Raw genomic sequence first — 25,029 nt, forward strand, 5'->3', positions numbered from 1 at the left:
CTATTCAACAGGGGGTAGCACTTCTAGTGTTGACAGAGGGGTAGTGAGAGAAACGTTCTAGATCCAAATAAACACCTTCAGGACCTGGGCTTAAAATTAGTGAGTATGGGTCAACTGTTGAGTCAAAGTATAGGGCTATGATTCACTCTACATGTGAACTTGTTTGGCTTAAGAACATGTTGGAAGAATTGGGTTTTCCACATTCTCAGCCTATAATGTTAAAGTGTGATAATTGAGCTGGTATTCAAATTGCCTCCAACCTGATCTTCCATGAGCAGACAAAGCACATTGAAAAGTTAATTGCTACTTTGTTCAAGAGAAACTTCACAAAAGCTTATTACAACCACTAATGTGAAGTCTTATTTTCAGCTCGCTGATTTTTTCACTAAAGCCTTGGGAGGTGCTCGTGTGAAATTCATTTGTATCAAGCTAGGAGCATAAGATATATATGCTCCAACTTGAGGGTTAGTGTAAATGGTTATTGGGTCATTTAGTATTATTTGTATGATTTAGAGTTCTGTTAGTAAGTGTTAGTAAGAGCATATGGTCATTGGTATTGTACTTGACACATTAAAAATAAAGGGAGAGGCCTATCATTGATGTTAGATCTTCCATTCTACCCAATTATTCAATAGAGGCAATCCTAATTCTAGGGCTCATTGAGAGCCCATGATTGAAGGGCTGATGGGAAGTTGCAGGCGTGGAAGAGGATGCACTTATTTATCAGGGATCATACCACACTCATTAGTGCTTCTCTCCAATATCCCCATTTACTCCTTAAGCTATTTTAGAGTGCCCACAAGTGTCACTAGGGCTCTAGCAAAGATGATGTTTGACTTTCTTTGGTCAGGTTTTGGGGAGAATAAGAGAGTTAGCTGAGAGGTAGCTAGTAAACCTAAATATGAAGGGGGTTGGGGCTTGGTAATGTGGTTTCTAAAAACCTCTTTGGGAAATGATTATGGAGGTTCCTCTTAAAATTAATTCTCTATGGAATAGGGAGATAAAAAGTAAGCATGGTGATGGAGTTTATTGGAATGGGATGGATACTAGAGGAAGTGGCAATGATTCTCATGCAAGCACTTCGAAGTTCATGCCTCAATTTGCCTGTCTATTATTTTCCCTCACTCGTTTCAAAATGGGTAATAGCAACAAGGTTCGATTTTGGCATGCCTGGGTCGGTAAGGGTTCATTGGAGATGATGATGCCTCATCTGTTTAAGCTTTATTCTTCACAATGCACCTATGAGATCTTTCTTTTCTTCTTGGTTTAGGAGGGAGGGAGGGTTTCTCTTTCTTGGGACTTACATCTTTTTTAGGAATCTCAATTAAAGAGAGGTTGATGAGCTCACCACCTAACTAAATGATTTAGATCATTACGGTTCCTTTCAAACAGAAGAGATGAGAGGATTTGGGATGGTGGTTCTCTAGGCCTCTTTTCTAATAAATATTCTTTCCTTCACCTCTTAAAAACTCCTCCCCCTAATTTCTTCCCTTAGAGCCGCATCATTTGGAAGGAAAAGGTTCCTTCTAAGATTTGAAGTTTATCCACATTCCAGATTGTGTTCTTAATAGGATTAACACACATGATTGGTTACAAACTAGAAAATCCTACAAAGCTTTGAGTCCCTTTATGCGCTTGATGTGACGCAAGTCCAGCAAACTAAACACACACCTCTTCATTGTCAAGTGGCAACCCATCTATGGAGTGCTCACTTCTCATGTTTTGTTGAAGCTTGGCAGGCGCCTCAGGTTGCAAGTGAATTCTCGCTTGAGAGACGTCAGGGCTTTGGCAGTGGCAGGATGGGAGGATGATGAAGCTGCAGCATCAAGGATCTACAGCCAATGGAGAGATTAAAAGAAATTGAAGACAGGGAGGGTAAAAGAGGACAAAAGAGATACAAGAGAGAAACTCACGTTTACTTTAATGCAGATTCAGTACAAGTACAACTGCCTACAACATGGATTTCACACTCACAGACTATTTATAAGAAAGCCTCTTCACATGAAATTACACAAATATCCATAAAACTACATGACATTACAAACATACCCCTAAAATACACAAATATTACAAAAAAACCCCCAAATACACATAATTCTAAACTAAACACACAACTAGCTATTAACTAAACCCAACAATCCCTTGATCCAATTCTTCATAATTATTCTCCAACAAGGATCTCCCCAAGGTCTTGCTTGTCCTGCATCAGAGAAGCTTTATGGTAAAGTGGTTTTTAATATTTTGTGGTTTGATTGGGAGGAATGCGAGAACCTTCAAGTATTGCACAACCTCTCTTAGCCTATTATGTGATAAGAGTAGTGTTCTTGGCATTTTTCTGGACCCCATTGTTTCAGGTTCATTTGGGATTTGTCACTATCCGACTTTCAAAGGCATTGGAGGATGGGTTTATCGTAATATTTTCCTTTTGCTCTTTGGAGGACATCTTGTTATCCTCTCATTGTCTTGTTTGTTTTCCTTGAATATATTTATTCCAATTGGAAAAAATTGTCTTTTTTGCAATAATCTCAGTATCTATCACTTTATCAATGTACGCATTTATCCCTACTTGACTTCAATAATTTTTACATTTTCTTCTTTTATTCTTTGCTGTTAGATTGTGGAAAAAAATATAATTTCAAGAGGACAAAAGACTGCAAAAGGATGCCTGCAGAATTCCTTAAATATTGACAATAATTGGTCAGTGCAAATACTTTCATTCCCCCCCCCCCCCCCCCCTTAAAATATTTGAAAAGAAACTTCAGAATTTTTATGCTCTTTTTGTGCCCATGTGCAACTTAATGAGAAATTAAAAAAAAAAGAAAAAGAAAAAAAGAGTAGGAAATGCAGAACATACAGCTAAATAAGATAATAAAATGTGCTCGTCAGTTGTTAGTCAAACTTCTATTAACAATTTTTAAAGAAGAATGCAATACAAAGTCTACCTGAATATTAGGAGCCAACAAACTCGGCTGATCAGTAAAAAATAGCACCATCCTTCCAATCTCTTGTTTTAGCAATATTCTTCTCTCATGGTGTATTGAATCACAAGATGCTAATGCTTGCTCATGCACTTCACTGCAACCATCAAAAGCTTATCATATTATACTCAATTTTGATTGCACAACAAACATAGCAGAGCATAGGCCATAAATAAAGAAAATTTTCACATATAACACAGACAAAAGAGACTTAACCCCCGTTTGCGAAAACTTTAAAAAAAGTGCTTATAGCACTTACCACTTAAAATAAGTACTTTTACCAAAAAAAAAAAAATTGGCATTTGGTTTGCACTATGATAAACACTTATTGCAATAAGTGTTTTTCCGACCACTTTTTTAAAGAACTATTTAAGTGAATTTTGATAAGCAATCTAAGAAAGCTTTTTGGTCACTTATAAGTGACACTATTCATAGGCGGGTGTATATATAAAAATTTAGTGGCTACTTTATAATTAAAAAAATATATTAAAAGATAATCATATATTATTTTATTATGTATTATAATATATATTAATTATTAATGAAGCATAATTCAATTCTAAAATGAAGAAGAAAAACCATCCATTAATTTAAACTAATATTAAAATAAAAAATACTAATTTAACTAATAATATTATTTTAACATAAATTAATATGATAATCATAAATTATAAATATAAACTAAGAACAAGATTATTATTAATCAAAAAATAATATTATATTCTTTTTACTTGATAAAAATATTTAAATTTTAATTAAAACTAACAGTTAACATAATTATTAATTACATTATTAACTAAAAAATAATCATATATTATTTTATTATGCATTATGATTTATTTATTATTAATAAAATATAATTAAATTCTGCAATGAATAAAAGAACCATCTATAAATCTAAATTAACATTGAATAAACTAAAAATTTTAATTTAGTTATTACTATTATTTCTAACATAAATTAATGTGATAATCATATGTTATAAATGTACATTAATAACAAGATTATAGTTAATTAAAAAATAATATTATATTATTTTAGTTAAAATAAAATATTTAAATTTTAATTATAAAATTAATGTAATTATGATTTAATATTTTAATTATATAAATATAAATATTTTTATTTAAAATACATTTAAAGATACATATTAGTTATTATAATTCAATTCTAGATTGAATTAAAAGTAAGTACGCAAATACTACTTATTTTAAATACAACCAAACACCACGCATAACTCTCAGTACTTTTCCAGCTCAGCACTTACTATCAGCACTAATTAAATTCAGCACTTTTTTTCTGAAAAGCACTTCTGCATAAGTGGTTCCAAACAATCCCTTCTTGTGGAAAAAATAGTATTAGCATTTATTTAGACATTAATATTATTAAATAATAATTTTATCACTACAATAAGAAAGATACACCAACTATTCTAAGCTGTTCTAAGAAATCTAATCCACAAAAGTTAAAACATTGACAAGGACATCTTCCACTAAAGCATATACAATTGAAAGTTGAAACCATCATGGAATTTCTTAATTATGATCTAGCCTATCCTCATCTTAACAAAATTTACAATTACTAGTTTACAACCACTTTTCTTACCTGTGGGCTTGCGAACACATAAATCAACAATGCATCTCATATCAGTTATCACCTACTGACGATAAAAATATTTCAATAGACCTTCAATGCATACAACATCTACACATCTCTCTTCATTGTAACCATTTATCTTAACACTGCATTCAACTCAGTTATCAGTATGGTTTTCTTCTTTGCTATCAATTTTTCCTGTTAATGGTTATTTAGTCATTTAGTATTATTATTATGTGTTAGAGTTATGTTAGTAAGTGTGAGTGTCATTGGCACTGTACTTGACATGTATTATAAATAGAGGGAGAGACCTATCATTGAGGTTAGGTCTTCCATTTTACCCAATTATTCAACATGGTATCAGAGCACGATTCTGAGACCTAAACCCTAATTGTTACAAGCAGCACCAAAACCAAAGCCTAAAACCCTAAACTGCTGCATGTCTACCATCGTAGAAGAATTTCCAGCAACACTATAGCCCTAGAAAACAGCCAGCAGAGGCCGGAAGTAAACCAGTTACTGGAAATTTCCTGGGTTACACAGCCAGTTCAGGATCACAAAATCCACGACAGATTTTGCAAAAACACAACACCATAGTCACCCAGACACTGCCGATCTGCCCCCCACTGAAATCCCATCTCCAGACAGTGCCCCACACACCCTCACATACCAGTGGAAGGCTGCCAGGGCCAACCCTATGCGCCAGCACATGAAGCCACTTTCAGGCATGTTTTTGGCCTGAATTCATCCAGCAGTGCTCGAACCCCTCCATAAAACATATTAATGAAGTTCTTCATGATGTTTTTTGTCCAAAGATTTCACCTTTTTTAATTGCTCACGTGCAGCACCAGAGGAATGGTTGTTTGATGCTTCCCGAAGCTGTTTGTCAATGGTTATTGAGCTTATTGGGTCTGAAATAGTGGAATTTTCTGTGTTTTAAATTCAATGTTCTAATTCCTTCCATAGCCCAAATTATCAAGCTGTTGGGCATGTGTTTTGGTCAAAGATCCAATCTTTTTCAACCATTCACTCGTGGTAATACAGTAGTTGTTGTTGGGTGTTAGTAAAGGCCATTGGTGAGTCTCTTGAAGCAGTGTCAGTGTTCACAATCGGTTTTTGTGAGCTGTGACAGTGTTATATAAGTTTGTCCTTGATTTGTCCATGGTACTTTCGGTGTTTCACCTTGTTTGTGGTTGCTCCAATTGATCCAGTGATATGTATTGGTTTCCTGGGGCTGTGTCTGAGTTTCTTGGTGCTGTAGCAGCCTTGTACTGATTTATTTGTGACTTGTTCATGGTGGGTCACCTAGTTCATGATTGTCTGCTTGTTCCAGCAATTAATCTTGTTATCATTGTTCCAAGTTTGTGAGTGTTGGGATGGATTTTGGAAATTCCAAAAGTATGGTTCCCTTGTTAGTCACTTGCTTAAGTGAACTATGTACTATGACTATGTCAGAGGAGGAGTGTCCAAGGTTTCTATAGTATCAATCATCTCAACAAGCATCTTATCACATTGCATCTTTTGCCCAGAAAAGGTAATCCCACAGTTTGTATGTCATCTGGAATTTTTCCCACTAATCCTTGGGCTATTGATTCTGCTGCACTGACCATACAACAAGTGCAACCAGCTTCTTTCCTGCCCTCCAATATCCTAAAAATCTACCTCAAGTTACCTTTGCTGATGGATCCATTATTCCTGTAAAGCGGATATGAACAGTAAATCCTACTCCTTCAATCTCTTTCTTCTATTTTATACATTCCTAAATCCCCTTCCAGTCTCATGTTTCCTAATTCTATGGTTATTCAAGATCTGAAGATGAGGAAGACAACAGGCATAGGACATGAGGCTCGTGGGCTTTACTACTTTGAGTTGCTTTCTCCTCCAATTGTCTGCACAGCTGCAGCTACACCACTTCAAATCCATTGTTGCCTTGGTCATCCATCCTTGGACAATTTGAAACAACTAGCACCCACATTGAGTTTTGCATCTAATCTTGAATGTGAATCTTGTCAATTGGGAAAATATCCTCATGTTCCCTATGCTTCTCGGGTCGACGAACAGGAGGTTAGTCCTTTCATGCTAGTGCATTCCGATATCTAGGGTCCTAGTTGTGTCACGTCAAAGTTGGGAGTTTGTTGATGATTACTCCAGGATGACTTGGTTGTATTTGATGAAAGATTGTTCTGAGCTGTTTAATATTTTTTGTTCCTTCTTTTCTCATATAAAGACTCACTTTGATATGCCAATTAGGATACTTTGTAGTGATAATTCTAAGGAGTACTTCAGTACCCAATTCACTACCTATATGACTAATTTTGGTATGATCCATTAGTCCTCTTGTGCCCACACTCCACAACAAAATGGAATTGCAAAGCGGAAAAACAAACTTATTCTTGAATGTCCCCAAACTTTTTTGGAGTGATGTTGTGTTCACAGCTTGCTCCCTCATCAATAAAATGTCATCCTCTGTCCTTGGTGGTAAAATCCCATATTCAGTTATCTTCCCTAAGGCTCCTTTGTTCTCCCTTCCTCCTCCATATATTCAATTGGTATCCTTTGTCCATCAGTTAACTCCACGAACAAATAAGTTGGATCCTCGTGCTATCAAATGTATTTTTCTGGGGAATTCCTATACTCAAAAGGGATATCATTGTTATAGCCCTACTTTACATCAATTCTACATCTCTACTGATATCACTTTGTTTTTAGTCTACACCATACTACTTCGATTCCTTGAGTTTTGTTGACCTCAATGAGTCCCTTCCTTTGCCTTGCCTTCCACATCCCAACCTATTATCTGTGCCCAATCCTCCTACACTTTCATCCAGTTTGAGTCCTTCACACTTGGATCATACCAATTTACAGGTATACACACGACGACTCAAGGGAGGAGAGCCATCTGTAGCTTCTACTACTGCCCCACTAGTTCCCTCGTCAAATTATCTTATTTCCCATGATGTTGATCCTCCTATAGCTGTTCGGAAAGGTAAACGCACTTGTATCCAACATCCAATCTCTAATTTTGTCTGTTATGATTTCTCATTACCCTTATATTACTATTTCTTTGGTACTCTATCTTTTGTTGCTCTTTCAAAATCTATTTCTGAAGCCTTGTCCTATTCTGGGCAGAGGACTGTAATGGATGACGAGATGCGTGTGCTACATGATAATGAAACTTGGGATTTGGTACCTCTTCCTCTTGATAAGTTTGTGGTTGGTTTTCATTGGGTGTACAATGTGAATGTCAATCCTAATGGTTTTGTGGCTCCTTTGAAGGTTTGTCTTGTTGCTAAGGGATATACTCAAGTGTATGGTTTGGATTATTCGACATGTTCTCTCCAGTTACTAAACTTGCCTCAATACATTTATTCATCTCTTTAGGCACTACTTGCCATTGGCCTCTATATCAGTTAGATTTAAAGAATGCTTTCCTACATGGTGAACTTCATGAGGAGGTCTATATGGAGCACCCACCTTGGTTTGTTACTCGAGGGAGTCCAGCTTAGTGTGTCAGCTTAATAAATCATTATATGGATTAAAACATTCTCCCAGAATATGGTTTGTATGATTTAGTGCTATAGTACTCAAGTTTGGCCTCAGTCAATGAGCAATAGATCACTCTGTACTTTATCATCATACTCCATTCGGTAGGATTTCTCTTATTGTGTATGTGGATGACGTTGTGGTCCCTAGTGACGATGATCGAGACATCCAGAACCTAAAGCTTTTCCTATAGAGTAAGCTTTAGACCAAGGACTTTGGACCATTGAAGTACTTCTTGGGTACAGAAGTATTGAGATCTCATGCAAGAACCATCTTGTCACAAAGGAAGTATGTTATTAATCTTTTAGATGAGACGAGGCTATTGGGATCCAAACCTATTGATACATCCATGGATTCCAATAGTGAGTTAATGTCAAACATAGGTGATTTGTTGCCTAACCCAAGATGGTACCGGAGACTTGTTGGAAAGTTGAATTCACTCAGTTACTTAACCAGGTATATCCTTCGCAACAAGTGTTGTGAGTTAGTTTCTTGACTCCCCGAGAACAAGTCACTGGCATGCAGTAATTCGCATTTTGAGATATCTCAAAGGTGCACCAGGGAAAGGTCTCTTATATCAGGATCTGAGTCACACTTATATTCAGGGCTATACAGATGCAAATTGGGGTAGGTCACCTTCTGACCGAAGATCCACAACCGGATTGTATCTTTGTTGGTGGTAATTTGGTGTCTAGGAAAAGTAAGAAACAAATTGTGGTGACTAAGTCAAGTGCTGAGTCAGAATATAGGGCTATGGAGCACACCACATGTGAACTTGTTTGGTGGAGGAACATGTTGAAAGAACTAGATCTTCCACATAAGGCATGGTGGCACCATGACGCAAGCTACCTCCATGAAAATTCTTCTATAAAGTTGTGCATGTGCAGCTCACCTTCTCAGCCATCATGTCTTCCTCTCTATTGATCCTCCAACTACAATTGAGTCCAGCTCTTTAATCCACTCAAACAACCTTTCTATTCACTTGCACCTTCCACAAACCTTTTTGTTCTACTTCAAATCACCTTTGAGTAATTTATCGATCTTCCTAGCAAGTCGGATACCTGTATTGCCTTTAACAGCCAATTGTATAACCTGACCACAACCAACAAGCACATTATTTCAAATCAAATGACGATCATGCCTTTCTTTTTCTCATACAATCACAGTAATAAGAGACGTAATGAGACACAATTTAATTAGACAAGACAATGATTCCAGAAAAAATGTTCCACCTACTATTCAAAAACAAGTTAATTCCTGATAAGTACCCTATTGCTTGACCACATGAAGTCATGAACCAGTCCTTCAATGGTAAATTCATTAAACAGTTATCACCAATAAAATTAGAGAACATGCACATTGCTTTTAAATATCTGGTGGATCCCAGTGTTTCACAAGGGAATCAAATCATCTGTTTCCCTATGATGTTAATGCCCTTTTTGGCACATCATGGTAGCATCCACCTCTCCTTGGTGCTCAAGAGCTCAACAGCTCAGCTCACATTTCTACCCTCATCCCATCCATATAGCCTGAAAAAATTTACTAAAATTGTCATACAACAAAAGAACAATAAACTGAAAACATTCCACCACCAACTTTGCACTTGAGCATTTGGAGTCCTATATAATTATGCTACAACCTTGCTCCTTTCCCTAAGAAGGTCCACTCAGGAGTGACTATTTATAAACTCCTAATTACCCTCCATTCACAGTCACCAACTTGGTCCCTCCAGACATGCAACATCTGGCATGAAGTTCTTAAGTAAATTGTTCAAAACAGCTAATTTATCAGGGACCATTATACCTTTTACCTTCCCTGAACAATCTAGAGCATCATCCACAACTGGCACAAGCTTCCAAACCCTCTCTTCCCCAATATGATTGATCCCTCCTTCCCCAAGCCCCCTGTCATATATCACATAGCATGGTAGGCATTTCGTCAAGCACATAAATCACAAAATTGGCTAACTTGTTGAGTCCATTTTTCACCTTACTCCAACAATCCAGCCTCCAATTTTACTATTGGAATCTGTTAACCACAATCCCATTGTGTTCAAAAGATCTTGTATTTCAATTTCTTTATTATAATGCTCTATCCCAACTATAAGAATCCCTTTAAGTCCAACCATACTGCTTGTGAATATGAAGAATGACAAGCATACATGAGAATGCCTCACAAAATACGAAGAATCAGAGGTAAAAGCATACTGCTTGTGAAATTGATCCAGTAAAAGGTGATTATCACACCAAACTCACAATCAAAAACACTCCACTCATGAGACTCGTCAACCAATCCCTTTCCCACCAAAGTCAATCTTCCCTCGCACCTCTTCTCCCCAAAACCACTTGAAACTTTGGTTTTCCACAAAAGAAAAATAAGCATCATTATTTCATCTCAAAACTTTGTTAGTGTGCAATTCTAAATTAGGTCATTGTAAAAATATAAAATTTTCATCTCAATAACAGAGAGCATCACCTTAACACGAGAATCATCCTTACTAGACCCATCCAAAGAAACTAATTGAAACAGTACTTTTGCATTCCTTTGTACCTCCACATCTGATGCTCATCTTCCAACACAGATTGCCTCTGCAAATTAGATCACCACCTGACATTTGCCAGCTTTTTCTCACATTTGATTAGGCTTCACACCAATTGAATGACCTTTCTCACCATGTAGAGCTCCATCTCCTTTAACACAATCTGCTCGTCACAACATATTCCTTTCCCCAATCTGAACTTGTTATCTGACACCCCATACTTTTCTGATGAACAAAAGACCCTTATGCTGATTTATTGTGTGATTCTTGGCAATCCAACATTCAAACCACACTTTACTGTCAATCTGATCTAGAACTCATCTGCAACAACTGCGAAAGGAAGGACAATGACAATCCATAATTTTCATTCCAGGTTCCACTCTACTAGTGACTCCAAACTAATTGAAGTAAGTTATTCCAAAGCAAATCATGTTAGATACCACTTTACCTAAAAAATTAAGCTGTTTGGTTGAGGGCCAACAATGTATATCAAACTTTAACACTCCCCCACACAAGCAGCCCAATTACACATGGAGAGATAAACAAAAAATAAATAACACCCATTATAGGGAATAAGATCACCTTTTAACCTGCATGCATCAAACGCTGACAACAAGCCTAGAACCCAAAACCTCCTGGCAACCATAGCTCTATACCATGTTAATAGTGTAATAACCCGAAAAAAAAAAAAAAAAAAATTTAATTAATTAAAAAATAATAATTAATTAATTAATTAAAAAAATTAAAATTAAAAGTAATTATTGATTAGATAATCAGTTAAATATTATTAAATTAATGTATTAAACAAAAAAATAAAGAAAATAGAAAAAAAAAATTTATATTAATTAAAATTATTTATTAGTAATTAATTAGTTAAACATTATTAACTTGAAATAATTAATGTAATTAAAATGATGATTATATATATATATATGAATATATAAGGATAAGATATATATATATATATATATATATAAGTTAAGTTAAAGTAAAAGTAAGTTTAAAAAAAAAAAAAACCTTAAGGAAGCCTGAAGCTTCCTACGCAGATTCTGCATTCATCTTTTAGGTTTCATCTCTCTCTCACCGTCTCCGTCTCCGTCTGCATCTCCTCTCTCTCTTCCCTTATTTCTCGACGGATATTTGACCGATCGGGAAACGAAAGGTGCCATTGGATTCCTAACTCCGCCACCGACATTTCTACTGGAGCAGATTTGTCGTGAGAATGGCTTAAGCACTGCTCCTGGGGAAAGGTCATTTTTCCCCATTTTCTCAATTTTGCTTTAAATCTGCTGTTAAATCAACGATCAAGCACTACCACCGGGTCCTAGTCGTCGATATCGTCATTTTGACGTAGGTAATTTTTCAATTGAGATTTTCTAAGCCCTACTCCAAAGCAAGAGTGGGATTTGGGAAATTTAGTAATTTGGCTAAATTTAAGGGTATAATTATTTATTGGGTATTTAAGAGCCTAAGAAGTATTAAAATAATATTTTATTTATGATTAATTTAATGGAGTTAGAATTTTTGATTCAGGGTCTGGGTGAGCGCCGTAGGTATTTTTCGGAGTCCTTGTTGGCGTAGTTCAAGAAACCATGTAAGTGGGAAAAATATATATTAAATCAGAATTTTAGGAATTAAATGGAAAATAAATTGTGTTATATGTACGTGTATATGTTTCAATATGGGTAAAATGCCAACTGCTTAAATTATATTTTTTACGAGTTTAGGGTTGTTTATTAGATACGTATATGCGAAAATGAACTGATGAAAGTGGAAAAAATATTTTCAGGATAATCATGTAAGAAATGAAAGGTATTTTCAGTATATAAACGTTAATTGTTGGTTGGCTTATTTTATAGGCAATGTATGAATTTTACTGTTAAATTGTGTGGCATGAGAATCTGTGCAAATATATGTTAAATATATGAGATGCAGGTTAAGTAAGCAAAGCTTATGAATAAAATGTGATATGGACAATGATGTTCGTGTATGTTAAATGCAACCATGTAAATGTAAGACAGCTGAAAGACAACCATGTTAGCAGATCTAGCACACTTCTGTGTAGACTAACTGATGACAGCTAAAAGGAGCTGTGTTAGCAGATCTAGCACGTTTCTACGTAGGCTAACTAATGATGGCTAAAGACCAGCTGTAGTACGAAGTAATGAAATGAAATGTTATGCAATGAAATGACGATGAAATGGCAATGAAATGAAATGACAAAGGTAAATGATGTAAATAGGAAAGAGCCACTTAAAGTGAAACAAAATGCAAAGTTAAGTTATGAATATGAATGAATGTGTATGAATGTATAATGACAGAAAGAATGGTGTATTATGATATTAGAAGTATTTATGTATGTAAAACATGTTACGTTTGGGCAGGGCACACTCTTCGCCTGAGGGCTTGCTGAGTAAGGCGAGTGCACTAGTAGCCTCAGATGTGGCAGTAGCTGCATAACGCGCTAGGGCAGAGGGAACCTACTTGTATGGGCGGGTAGAATTCCCTATCCTTAGGGCCTTTGCCGTTAAACTATTGTTGAATGCGTGAGTATGAGATTAATTTAACACTTGAGGGCTTACTAAGTAAGGCGAGTGCTCTGGTATGTTTTAATTGTGACCTTAGGGTTACCTAAGTATCAGAGCAGAGGGGTGCTACTTGTATAGGCGGTAGCACCCCTATCCTCAGGTAATCTCATGGGTTAAACATTTGCATGTGTTTGTTTAGGATCAGAAAATGGTTTCAGGAAATTATGTTAGTGATTTGCAAATATTATAGAATGATATGTATCATCTCATGATGGCCACACGCTGAGCTTAATATATTGTTTCTTCCCTTACTGAGATGTGTCTCACCCGAATATGAATTCATTTTTTTCAGGATTTCTCAAGATCGAGCTTTGAGAGCTCGAGATTTTATAACATTTTTGGAAGATATAAGAAAAAGGGTATATTTTTATGTTAATTCTGATATGTATATTTATGTTTTAACTCAGTTATGAAAGGATAGTTGTGAAACATACTAGTATTAGTGGATAATGTTTTGAAGACATGTATATATTTGAATACCGGTGGATGATTAATTTATTATGGTTGGTAGTTAGAATTAGTAAACTCTGGTATTATGTTATATTTGTGGAGATTATATATATGTTTTTCCGCTGCATATATGTTAATCAGGGATTTTATCAGGTATAACGCGCTGGACCCGGGTTTAAGGGTTTGAGGCGTTACAAATAGTGTTGTATAAATTGGAAAACCTAATCAAACGAAAGGTCACCTTCTCTCTTTATAACATATTTCAAGTGCGCCAAAATGCCATAGTACCCATACTAACTCACAATTATTAACATAGGTCATAATAAAAAATTCTAGTGATGTTGTGCTCGGTGCTTGCTATTTTATTAATAGAACATCCTCCATTTTGGCAGTAAAATACCCTGTTTCGTTCTCTTTCCTACAGCTCCTTTGCTCTCAGTTCTTACTACCTCCTGGAATATTTATGTGCCTGTCTTGTAACATCAACTAAGTGCAGGAGTGCATAAGTTTGGGCTACTCTTGTACTTAAAAGGGATATCAATGCTATAGTCCTATTTTACACTATTCCTACTTTTACCTTCTGTAAGTCTACATCATATTCTTCCGGTTCCTCAAAATCTGCTAACCTTAACAAGTCCTTTCCTCAGTAGTTCGACCTAGTGTTTTGGATATTGGACTACTGTCACATCCTAATCCTCCCCCTAAATATTCATCTTATTCTAATCCTTCTAGTTGCTTGGATCATCCTCATTTGCAAGTATACAAATGACAACTCATGGGAGGACAGCCGTAGCAGATCCTAGTGCTACCTCTTTGCTGTCCTCGTATAATAATCCTGCTTCCCATTATATTGACCTTCCTATTGCTGCCTGCAAAGGTAAATGCGTATGTACCCAGCATTCAATCTCTATTTTGTCTGTTGTGATTTCTTGTCACCCTCGTATTATTGTTGTGTTACCACTTCATCAACTATTTCCCTTCCCAAGTCCATGTCTGAAGCCTTACCCCACTATAGGTGGAGAATTACGATGGTTAAAGAGATGTGTGCCTTACACGGATAATGATACTTGTGAACCAGTACCTCTTCTCATTGATAAATCTTTGATAGGATGTCGCTAGGTGAAAGCTATGAAGGTCAATCTAATGGCTTTGTGGCTCACCTAAAGGGCATTCTTGTTGCCAGAAATATGCTCATGTGTATGGATTAGATTGTTCTAACATGTAGATATGGCTTTCTATATCATTAGCACTTGTCAACAGTTCTTGCTTTAAATAGAGGCAAAGACAGCCTGTTTACATAACGATCATGAATAAATATACATGGAGCAACCACTTGGGTTTGTTGCTCCAGGGAAGTCGCTGCTCCGGGGGAAGTCGACATTAGTGTGTTTGCTCAACAGTCCATATATGGTTCCAAGCAATCTCCTAAAGCATGGTTTGTTCAATTGAGTGCTTTGGTACTTGAGTTTGGCCTTAAGCGACGAGCAGTAGATCACTTTGTATTCTATCACATACTTCTAGTAGGATTTGTATATGAATGATATTGTGATTATGATAGTGATCTGGGTATCCAAATCTTGAAGCATTCTCTACAATTAAAATTTTAGATGAATGATTTAGGGCCATTGAATTACTTCTTGAATATAGAAGAATCCAATTCTCATATAGGACAATATTGTCATAGCGGAAGTATGTTTTATACCTTTGAGATGAGTCGAGGCTGATATTAGGTTGCTAGAAATGAGGAACTTGCAAATCACAAATGCAGAAGCAAGGAAAGATTTTTTTTTTTAAATATATATAATAAAAGATACATTAAGAAAGAAAATGCACAATCAAAGCGAGGATACTAAATCCTCAAAAATAAAAATAAAATAAAATAAATCAAAGAATAAAAAGGAAATAAAAAATAAAAAATAAAACGCTATTATCCAAGAAAGCCCCTCTTTAATCCCTTCTCATCATAGTTTACCAAACACTTTAAATTTGCTAACTCTCTCTGACCCTTCTTCCCTTTGGATTCACCTCCAAGCCTAACTTCATTTCCTCCATGATCAACCAACATGAGGCCCAAGCTATCCAGCAAATTTCGAGTTTGAATATCTTTTCGGTAGATACTAAACTGGAATGGACAGAATTCCATCTTTTACCTTCAGTTCTCCTTTAGAAACATCACCCTGAAAAATATTAATTCCATCTCAACCTTCTAGAGGAGGCGGCGGCACATAAATTAAATCGCCACAACAATCAAAAGCAAGGAAAGATCACCACCCTAAAGATACAAAGAACTCACCATTTTAGAGATACAAAGTTTAAAGGATAAAGTTCAACACTCACAAAGGAGATACAAAAATGAAGAGAAACAAGGCAAAGGCCAAAGTCTCCAATTTTCATTCAAAAACACTGTATTCTTGCTAATACATGCCTGTGGATGCTTTATACACTTGAAACAGACCTCCAAGCCTGAGGGAGAAAAGCATTTTTTCTATCATCCCTATTACACCAGTGGATTGTAAAAACAAAATATAGCTAGACATGGGTGATTTAACCCTACACAACACAAGAGACTTGTTTTTAAACAGTCTTATTATCATTTGAACAAATATGCCTTTTGCAACAAGTGTTGTGAGCTACTTTCTTGGTTCTCCCATAACAAGTCCCTAGGACGCAATCATTCATATCTTGAGCATGTTATATCCATGCTCCAATTTGAGAGGGAGTTTTACTAGTTCTGGTTATTTAGTATTAGTACCAGTGTTAGAAATTGTACATTGGTAAGGGAATTATAGTCAGTTTGATGTACTTAATGTATATTATAAATTGAGAGTATGCTCCAGCTTGGGAGGGAGTGCGATTTGTTATTGGTTATATAGTATTAGTACCTATGTCAGTAACAATTAAGTTAGCAATGGTATTATAGTCATTTTGATGAACTTGATATATATTATAAATGGAGAGGGAGACCTATCCCTATGATTAGGTTTTCCAATTTACACGACATTTTTAACACTCCCCAATGGATCTCAATATTCGGCTTCAGTACTTTCTCTATAACACAACAACAACAACAAAACCAAGCCTTAGTCCCACTAGGGGTCGGCCATATGAATCATTTTCCGCCAATTTATGCGATCATGGACCATTTCTTTTGATAGATTCAAGGATATTAAATCCTTACTCACTATCTCCTCCCAAGTTATTTTAGGTCTACCCCTACCACTTCTACTGCCCCCCACAGTAACTAAGTCACTCTTCCTCACAAGTGCACTATCTGGCCTACTTTGCAAGTGTCCATACCATCTGAGTCGTCCCTCCCTTATCTTATCTTCTATAGGAGCTACACCTAACTTACCACGAATATGTTCATTTCTTAATTTATCTTTCAATGTTATTCCACTCATCCATCTAAGCATTCTCATCTTGGCAACTTTTACTTTTTGGATATTATGTTTCCTCGTCGCCCAACATTCTGATCCATATAGCATAATTGGTCTTATAGCTATCTTATAAAACTTCCTTTCCAATTTTAAGGGTATTCTACGATCACATAGCACACTTGAAGTACTTCTCCATTTTACCCAACCTGCTTTAATTCTATGCATTGCATCATCTTAAATTTCTCCTTCAACTTGCATAATAAATCCAAGGTATCGAAATCTACAAGTGTTATTTATTTCTTCATCATCAAGTTTAACTTTGTCTCCAATATTCCTCCTATCATTACTAAAATTACATTTCATATATTCTATTTTATTTCTACTTATCCTAAAGCCTCTAGATTCCCAAGCTTCTCTCAATAATTCTAACTCAGTCTCTACTCCGTCCCAAGTTTCGTCAATTAATACAATATCATCTGCAAACAACATACACCATGGAACCTCCTTTTGAATACTCCTAGTCAATTGGTCCATCACAAAGGCAAAAAGATAAGGACTCAAAGCAGATCCTTGATGTACACCTATGGTAATTGGAAATTCTCTAGTTTCTCCATCTATAGTCCTTACACTAGTCATTACTCCATCATACATATCCTTAATGACATCGATATACCTACAACATACACCTTTTGTTTCTAAAACCCACCATAGAACTTCCCTAGGTATCTTATCATATGCTTTCTCAAGGTCAATAAATATCATATGCAAGGCCCTCTTCTTTTCCCTAAACTTTTCCAATAATCTTCTTAAAAAGATAAATAGCTTCGGTGGTAGATCTCCCAAGCATAAAACCAAATTGATTTTCTGAGATCTTCATTTCTAACCTTAATCTTTGTTCAACTACCCTTTCCCATTGTTTCATCGTATGACTCATAAGTTTAATTCCACGATAGTTATTAGAATATTGAATATCCCATTTATTTTTGTATATAGGTATTAAAGTGTTTTTCCTCCATTCATCTAGCATTTTCTTAGTTTTTACAATTGTATTAAATAAATTAGTTAACCATATAATTTCATTATCACCCAAGCATTTCCAAACTTCAATTAGGATGTTATCTGGTCCCATAGCTTTCCCATTTTCCAAACTTAACTTCGTTAACTCTAATTTTGCGAATAAATCTTATATTTTTAGTCTTTTCCTCATTTGACAATATCATCCTCACTTTTTATATATTTTATATTTCCTAAGTCCTTACTCTTCTTTTTTCTAGCTTTAGCAAGTTTAAATATATCTCTTTCCCCTTCTTTTGTACCTAATCTATCATACAAACTATTAAAAGATCTATATTTAGCTTCACTAACAGCCCTTTTTGCATCTTTTCTTGCCTCCTTATATTTTTCAAAGTTATCTCTGTTTCTACATTTTTACCACGTTTTATACCAAATTCTTTTTGTCTTTATGATTTTTTGTACATCTTTATCCCACCACCAACTCTCTTTGCTATTCGAGAATCTTCCCCTTGATTTACCTAAAATCTCTTTTGCTATCTTTTTAATAGAGATAGCTAATCTATTCCAAAGTGTACTTGTATCTATCTCATCCACTATGGTCCAATCCCCATCTTTGATCATTTTATCTTTAAATTTTATTATACTTTCTCCTTTTAGGTTCCACCATCTAGTTCTCCTACACTGGTTTATTTTATCATTTTTCTTCCATCTTTTAATACATATATCTAACACTAAGACTCTATGTTGTGTGGTTAGGCCTTCATCTGGAATAACTTTACAATCCTTGCATTATAAACGATCTACCCTTATAGTTAAAAAAAACATCTATTTGAATTCTATTTTGTCCACTTTTAAAGGTTATTAAGTGTTCTTCTCTCTTCTTAAAGCAAGTATTCATTATACTAAAATCATATGACATAGCAAAGTTTAAGATCATCTCCCCAGACTCATTTTTGTCTCCATATCCATATCCTCTATGTATCCTCTCATAATTTTTATTATCTCTTCCAATGTGTCCATTCAAATCTCCTCCTATAAATATTTTCTCAATCCGTGGTATGCCTTGTATAATGCTATCCATATCTTCCCAAAATTGTCTCTTAAAATTTTCTACTAAGCCAACTTGAGGAGCATAAGTACTAATGATATTTATTATCTCGCCCTAATACCATCTTGATTTTTATAATTCTATCACTTACTCTAGTTACATCCAAAACGCTACCTTTTAAGTTTTTGTCTATAATAATGCCTACTCCATTCTTATGTTTTTCTTTTCAAGTGTACTAAAGTTTAAATCCTGATTTATTGATTTCTCTAGCTTTCTCCCCCACCCACTTAGTTTCTTGAAGGCAAATTATATTAATTCTTCTTCTAATCATTGTATCCACAATTTCCATGCTTTTACCCGTAAGTGTCCCTGTGACAACCCGAATAAAAAATGGAATTTAAACAATAAAGAGGAAGGGAAATGGAAACAGTGACGCTGTTGGGGAAGTTCTTTCCAAATCTGCCAGAGCGGATCATTAGTAAAAGCAAGTTGGAAATCATCCCTGAGTTGAGGTAAAGTTTTTTAAGCCAAATTTGGTCTTACAACAGTTATAGGAAATGATATACACGTAAAAATACTGAAATTTAATACTGGAAGTTTTCAATTTCAGGGTATTGATCAGAAAATCCTACGGGGGTTGGACTAGGATATTTTAGGGGCTTTCTCAGTAGTCAGGTAAGGGAATAAACTAAAGCAGTTACTTTTCACTCAAATTACTATTATTTATGAGCAAACTAATTTTCTGACAATATGTACGATATTTGAATATTATGGAATTAATGCACGTTTGGAAAAATACTGTTATTATGTTGAAACGTGTATATATATGTGAGATGCTAGAAATCATGATTTTCAAATGTAATGTATAGTTTTATACAGCAAATGTGTGGCATGAATACTATTTTACATGGAGAAATATTATGATATGATAATTATATGAATGCAGTATGATTTGAAAAGTTATGGAAATATACAGTATATTATGATTTCGGCACGAGGCCGTATTTATGTATGATTTTGGCACGAGGCCGTATTTACGTATGTTCGGCACGAGGCCGTATTTATGAAATGTTCAGCGCGAGGCCGTATTTATGAAATGTTCGGCACGAGGCCGTAATTATGAAATTATGAAAGATGTTATACTATCATGTACTATATGTTATCAGAACCCGGATGTCAGTTTAGTTCAGTTCAGGAGCTCGGTACCGTAGCTATATAGATCAGATATCTATGTTCAAATTAGTGCTAACCACCCCACGAGAGGGTGGGAGATGGATAGTCGATGTGGCTTTCAGTAGAGTGTGGACGTCCACCTGGCAGTCCAGACCAGGGTGTGGCAGGCTCATCGTACTTACAGACATATTTGACTCGGCAATGGTCGGCCAGCCATTGTCGAGTCCCGCCTTTGGGCTTCACAACCTGTCATGGGGGGTAATACATGACATTAGCTAGTTATTCATCCTGGGTATATTTTCAGTATTATCAGTTATAACAGATGCTTTACATACGATATGATTTATTAGCAAGTATGAAAGTAAATGATTATTCAGTATGTTATGATAAATGCCTACAGATATATGAACTGTACCGTATATGTATAAATGCCTTAAATGTTCATGTTGCCACACAGCTGTATTTAGTTTATTTTCCCTTACTGAGAAGTGTCTCACCCCCAAACTTAAAATATTTTTCAGGAGCCCCTGAGTGACCAGAGGGTCGTGGCCGCCGTTGAGTTTACTAAGCTACCCCGTTAGGAGGGTAAGCAGTGTTCTAGGATCGGAATTGTTTTGATTATGGGATCCTACATGTATTTCGAAATATATTTTGGAGGAATGTAAATAGATACAATATTTTGGGAATGTAGATAACTCTGGTATGATGTTTCTGGTATTATGTTTTATGGTTGGACATTTGAGATTTCATGTTTACTGCTGCTTAGGTTTCCGCTGTGATTGACAGGTGTCCCCGTTACCCACGGGTTCGGGTTAACTTTTCCATTTATTATGTTACATTTTGTGTTAAGAAATTGAGGTCGTTACAGTCCCTATATTCCAAGTTGCTAATCTAATCCTAGTTTCCTAAACTAACATCTTTACCTGCCCACGTCCAAAATGATGCAGGAACCCTCGCATATTTGACATTGTACCCGAGCGCTGACACAGCGCGTCGCTTCGGGGCATTCATGAAGTCTTGAATGGGCTGAACCTTGGGGCATTCAAAATTTAAGGGCAGGCTTGAACTCAGATTAGCCAGTTTACTTGAATATGGGCTTTCATGAACTCCTGAATGGGCTGAACCTTGGGGCATTCAAAATTTAAGGGCAGGCTTGAACTCAGATTAGCCAGTTTATTGATAAGTACCTCAATCCAACACAATAGTGAAAGAACCAGGCCCAGTCCAAACCACTGGCAACTCCTGAAAGGGCTGAAATATTGGCTTTCAACTCCTGAATGGGCTGAACCTTGGGGCATTCAAAATTTAAGGGCAGCCTTGAACTCAGATTAGCCAGTTTACTTGATAAGTACCTCAATCCAACACAATAGTGAAAGAACCAGGCCCAGTCCAACCCACTGGCAACTCCTGTTTTATCTCCCATGAAACTATAACTGCCTTGCCCTCTGCCAAATGCCTTCCTCAGTAATCCTCTTCATTTCTTGCCTTCTTCCACCGGTTTACACATCAGCACTTCGCTGCATTTCGCACAAAGGTGTTCCTTATCTGTCCTCACACTTCCTTCAACAATCAATATCCTCCCTGCAGTGCAGAGCCATTGCCATTCACCATATGAAGAATTTCCTTGCCCACTAGATCCACCATCAATCAAAGTTTTTTCACGACACCATCCATCACCATGAGAACCTCCTGGAACAAATACAGAACATATTTTCTGATTCCAGCCCAACGTTAATTCCAAAAACTTAGCCTTCTTTGTCAACCTAATTGGCATCCAATAATCAACCCTCCCAAATCTTGTTTTATGAAATAACCTCCCTGACCAACCAAACAATGAAGACAGAACATCTGAGAACCATTTTGCTTCGACCAAAGAAAATCTAACCCAGTGATTACGTAATCTGTTCTTTCAAGAAAAAGAATAATGAAATCGCCCTTCCTCTCTTTCTCTAGTTGCAAACAGACAGATTTTCCTCCAATCTAGACAGTTTGCCAGAGGCATCTTTCTATCATGACAGTTGATGGCCATGGACAAGCATATCAAGAAAAGAGAGAACTTTAAGGGGGGGAAAACAGTATGCACACATGTTATCCCTAATTGCATACCACAAGTTTAGATGTAATTGCAAATTTTCTGCACTTAAATCTTCAATAATCTGGGCCAATTGTAAAACTTCAAGAATTTTAGCTGGTTGGATCAACTAAATGCCATGTCAATGGTATCTGCCCAGTCACACTGGTTATATAAATAACCTTTGATCTCCCATTTCCCTTCAGATGCAAGTTAAGGAGGGGTGCAGCACACGTGTGGGGACACGTACAGTGAAGACCAAATGAAATGGATAATAGCAATAACCACCTGGTAAAAACCAAGGCTGTTAGCAATGTCTCCAAACGAGGAATCAAAGCAGTCAGCTATGACTGGGGCACTGGCAGTGACCAGGTAGGGGGGAGATCTTGATAACAATCCCACCTGATGGTTTAAGGCTTGTGGTCTAATCCTAGGCATCTGGATATTTGGTTTGTGAAATCAATTCTAAGGACAAGTTACAGTTGACAGAGGCTTGTTAAGAGTTGATTTGAGTTAGAGTTCCAACTTGTTAGGCTCATCAATCATAATAGTGTTGCTGTTATGGGTTTAGGGTCAGATCCTGACTATCATTTGGAATGTGGCAGCCAGGCTTCACAAAGAAAATCAGCAACAGCTTGCTTCGGGTGTGATGGTTAAAGATTGGGTTGCAGTTGGTTGTGGTAGTGGCAGTGGATGAAGAGATTCTACAGTAATGGATAACAATGCGGCTTGTGGACCAGATACCACTCTGGTGCAGGACAGGAGGGTTCATTCTCAAAACAATTAAAATAAATAAAATAAATAAAGTTCAATTTCCCAAAAACTACTTAAAAATTCAATAGAAGAATTTGAAGACTTTGGAGCCCTAGGACCCAAAAAACTAATAAAGGAAACTCAAATCAACCTAAACAACTGTAATGCTTCCTACCAAAACAAAAACAAACTAAATTGGGGTCTATTTGGTATCGTTATTGTTTTCTATTTTCTTTTTCTATTTCTATATAGTGAAGAAATAGATTATAAAAATGTGTTTGTTTATGTTGCCATTTTTTTTGTTTCTATAGTTGATTTTCCGTTGTTTGTGAAAAAAAAACTCAAAACACGTTTTTATGGTTTTCAGTTGTTTCGGCAACCTATTGCCAAAAATTTTAATATCTAGAATAGTTCTTTAGGATTAAATCATTCATTTTATACACTTTTAAATTATCATAAAAATAAAATGATCATATGAATTTAAATATAATTAAAATAAAAATATACATAAATTTCAAAAAATAATAATAAAGCCAATTACAATATAATTTTACTACTTTTCAATTGTCATGCCCAATAAATTTTTTTATTGTAAAGTAAATTTCAAAAGTATAGCAATTAAATAAAATAATTATAATAATTTTTATTTTTATTGTAGTATTTCTTTTTAAATGTGTATTATTTTGCAATTTTATTATTTTAATCATATTCTTATAATATTATAGAATTTAAAGGCAAAAATGAGCATCTTTTAATTAAGTTTTCAATTTTTTTAGTCTTATAAATATTAACCAAATAGGTTGCTAGTTTTTCATTTTTAGTTTCTATTCTAATTTTTGGCTTTCATTTTTGGGTTTCAAATCTATAATTTTTGACAATGATAATAAATGGCCCCAAAGATATCAAATAAAAATATGAAAAATAAAATAAAAATACGAATTTCCAAAATCATGATGGCTTCTTTGAGTTTTTGAAGCACTGACATCAATGACGAGACAAATATTTTGCATACTACATCACCCTAGCACTATGTGTGACAAGAAGGAATGATGAAAAAAGAAAACAAAGGAAGAACATAGTCAGTGGAGTGCTCTTCCTTTATTTAGTATGGTGAAGAACTGATGAAAGTGAAGGGAAACAGTGTTTCCTCTCCCTCTCAAAATATGAGATGAAACAAATCAAAAGAGACTTACCAATCAAATTGAATGATGGTCATTTTCTTTCCTTCCATTCCTCATTCTCCTTCATTCGACCAAACAATAGGAGGGAAATGAAAGTACACTTTAATTCCTTCCCCTCTCTCCCTAGTACCCTTTCCAGCCCTTCATTTTTCTTTTTTCTACCAAACATACCCTCACCATGTCCCAAAACTACATTGGAAACCAAAATTTATGCTCTTCACCGCCCTTGGAGTTGAAATGACAGTCAAATTTCATTTTACAAAATTTCCACAAGTCACCTAAAATTCAATAAAATATCAAAGTTTTTGAAAATTTACAGAGTGAAATTCCATCGAAATTCAAAGTTGAGATTCAAGTCTCAAAATTGAAATTTCTCTCTTATTTTGTGTCCCTTTTTCTCAAAACTAAGATGATTACACAAAAGATATGAATGGCTTTCAAACTTTTAAGATTATATGACAAATTATATTAGCTACAACATTTTATTTGAATTATATGTATTTGTGTAATAAACAATATTTAACTGAGATATGAATTTCATTTTCTTTTTATAATAGCAAAAAAAATTAATTGATAGATTAAGAATGTACAATCAAGAGAAAAAACATCTCCTTGTTAAGCTCTGCAAAACCCCATAGAAAAAAGGAAACTGTATAGGCACAAAAACAATATAGGAAAATTAACATGCCTTAATAAGTCACAAAGATTTCAATAGCGC

At 35.4% G+C, this 25,029-nt stretch overlaps 1 protein-coding gene across 1 annotated transcript in view; it reads right to left on the reverse strand.

Annotated features, from left to right (window-relative positions):
* LOC131159189 (protein NAP1) overlaps positions 1–25,029 on the reverse strand; it is a 118,995-nt gene that overhangs the window by 63,968 nt on the left and 29,998 nt on the right. Inside the window, exon 12 of the mRNA XM_058113903.1 lies at positions 2,943–3,075. Coding sequence (XP_057969886.1) covers positions 2,943–3,075 — 133 coding nt within the window. The remainder of the gene's footprint in view (positions 1–2,942; positions 3,076–25,029) is intronic.

This window comes from Malania oleifera, chromosome 7, assembly GCF_029873635.1.
Source record: "Malania oleifera isolate guangnan ecotype guangnan chromosome 7, ASM2987363v1, whole genome shotgun sequence".
Taxonomy (NCBI): Eukaryota; Viridiplantae; Streptophyta; class Magnoliopsida; order Santalales; family Ximeniaceae; genus Malania; species Malania oleifera.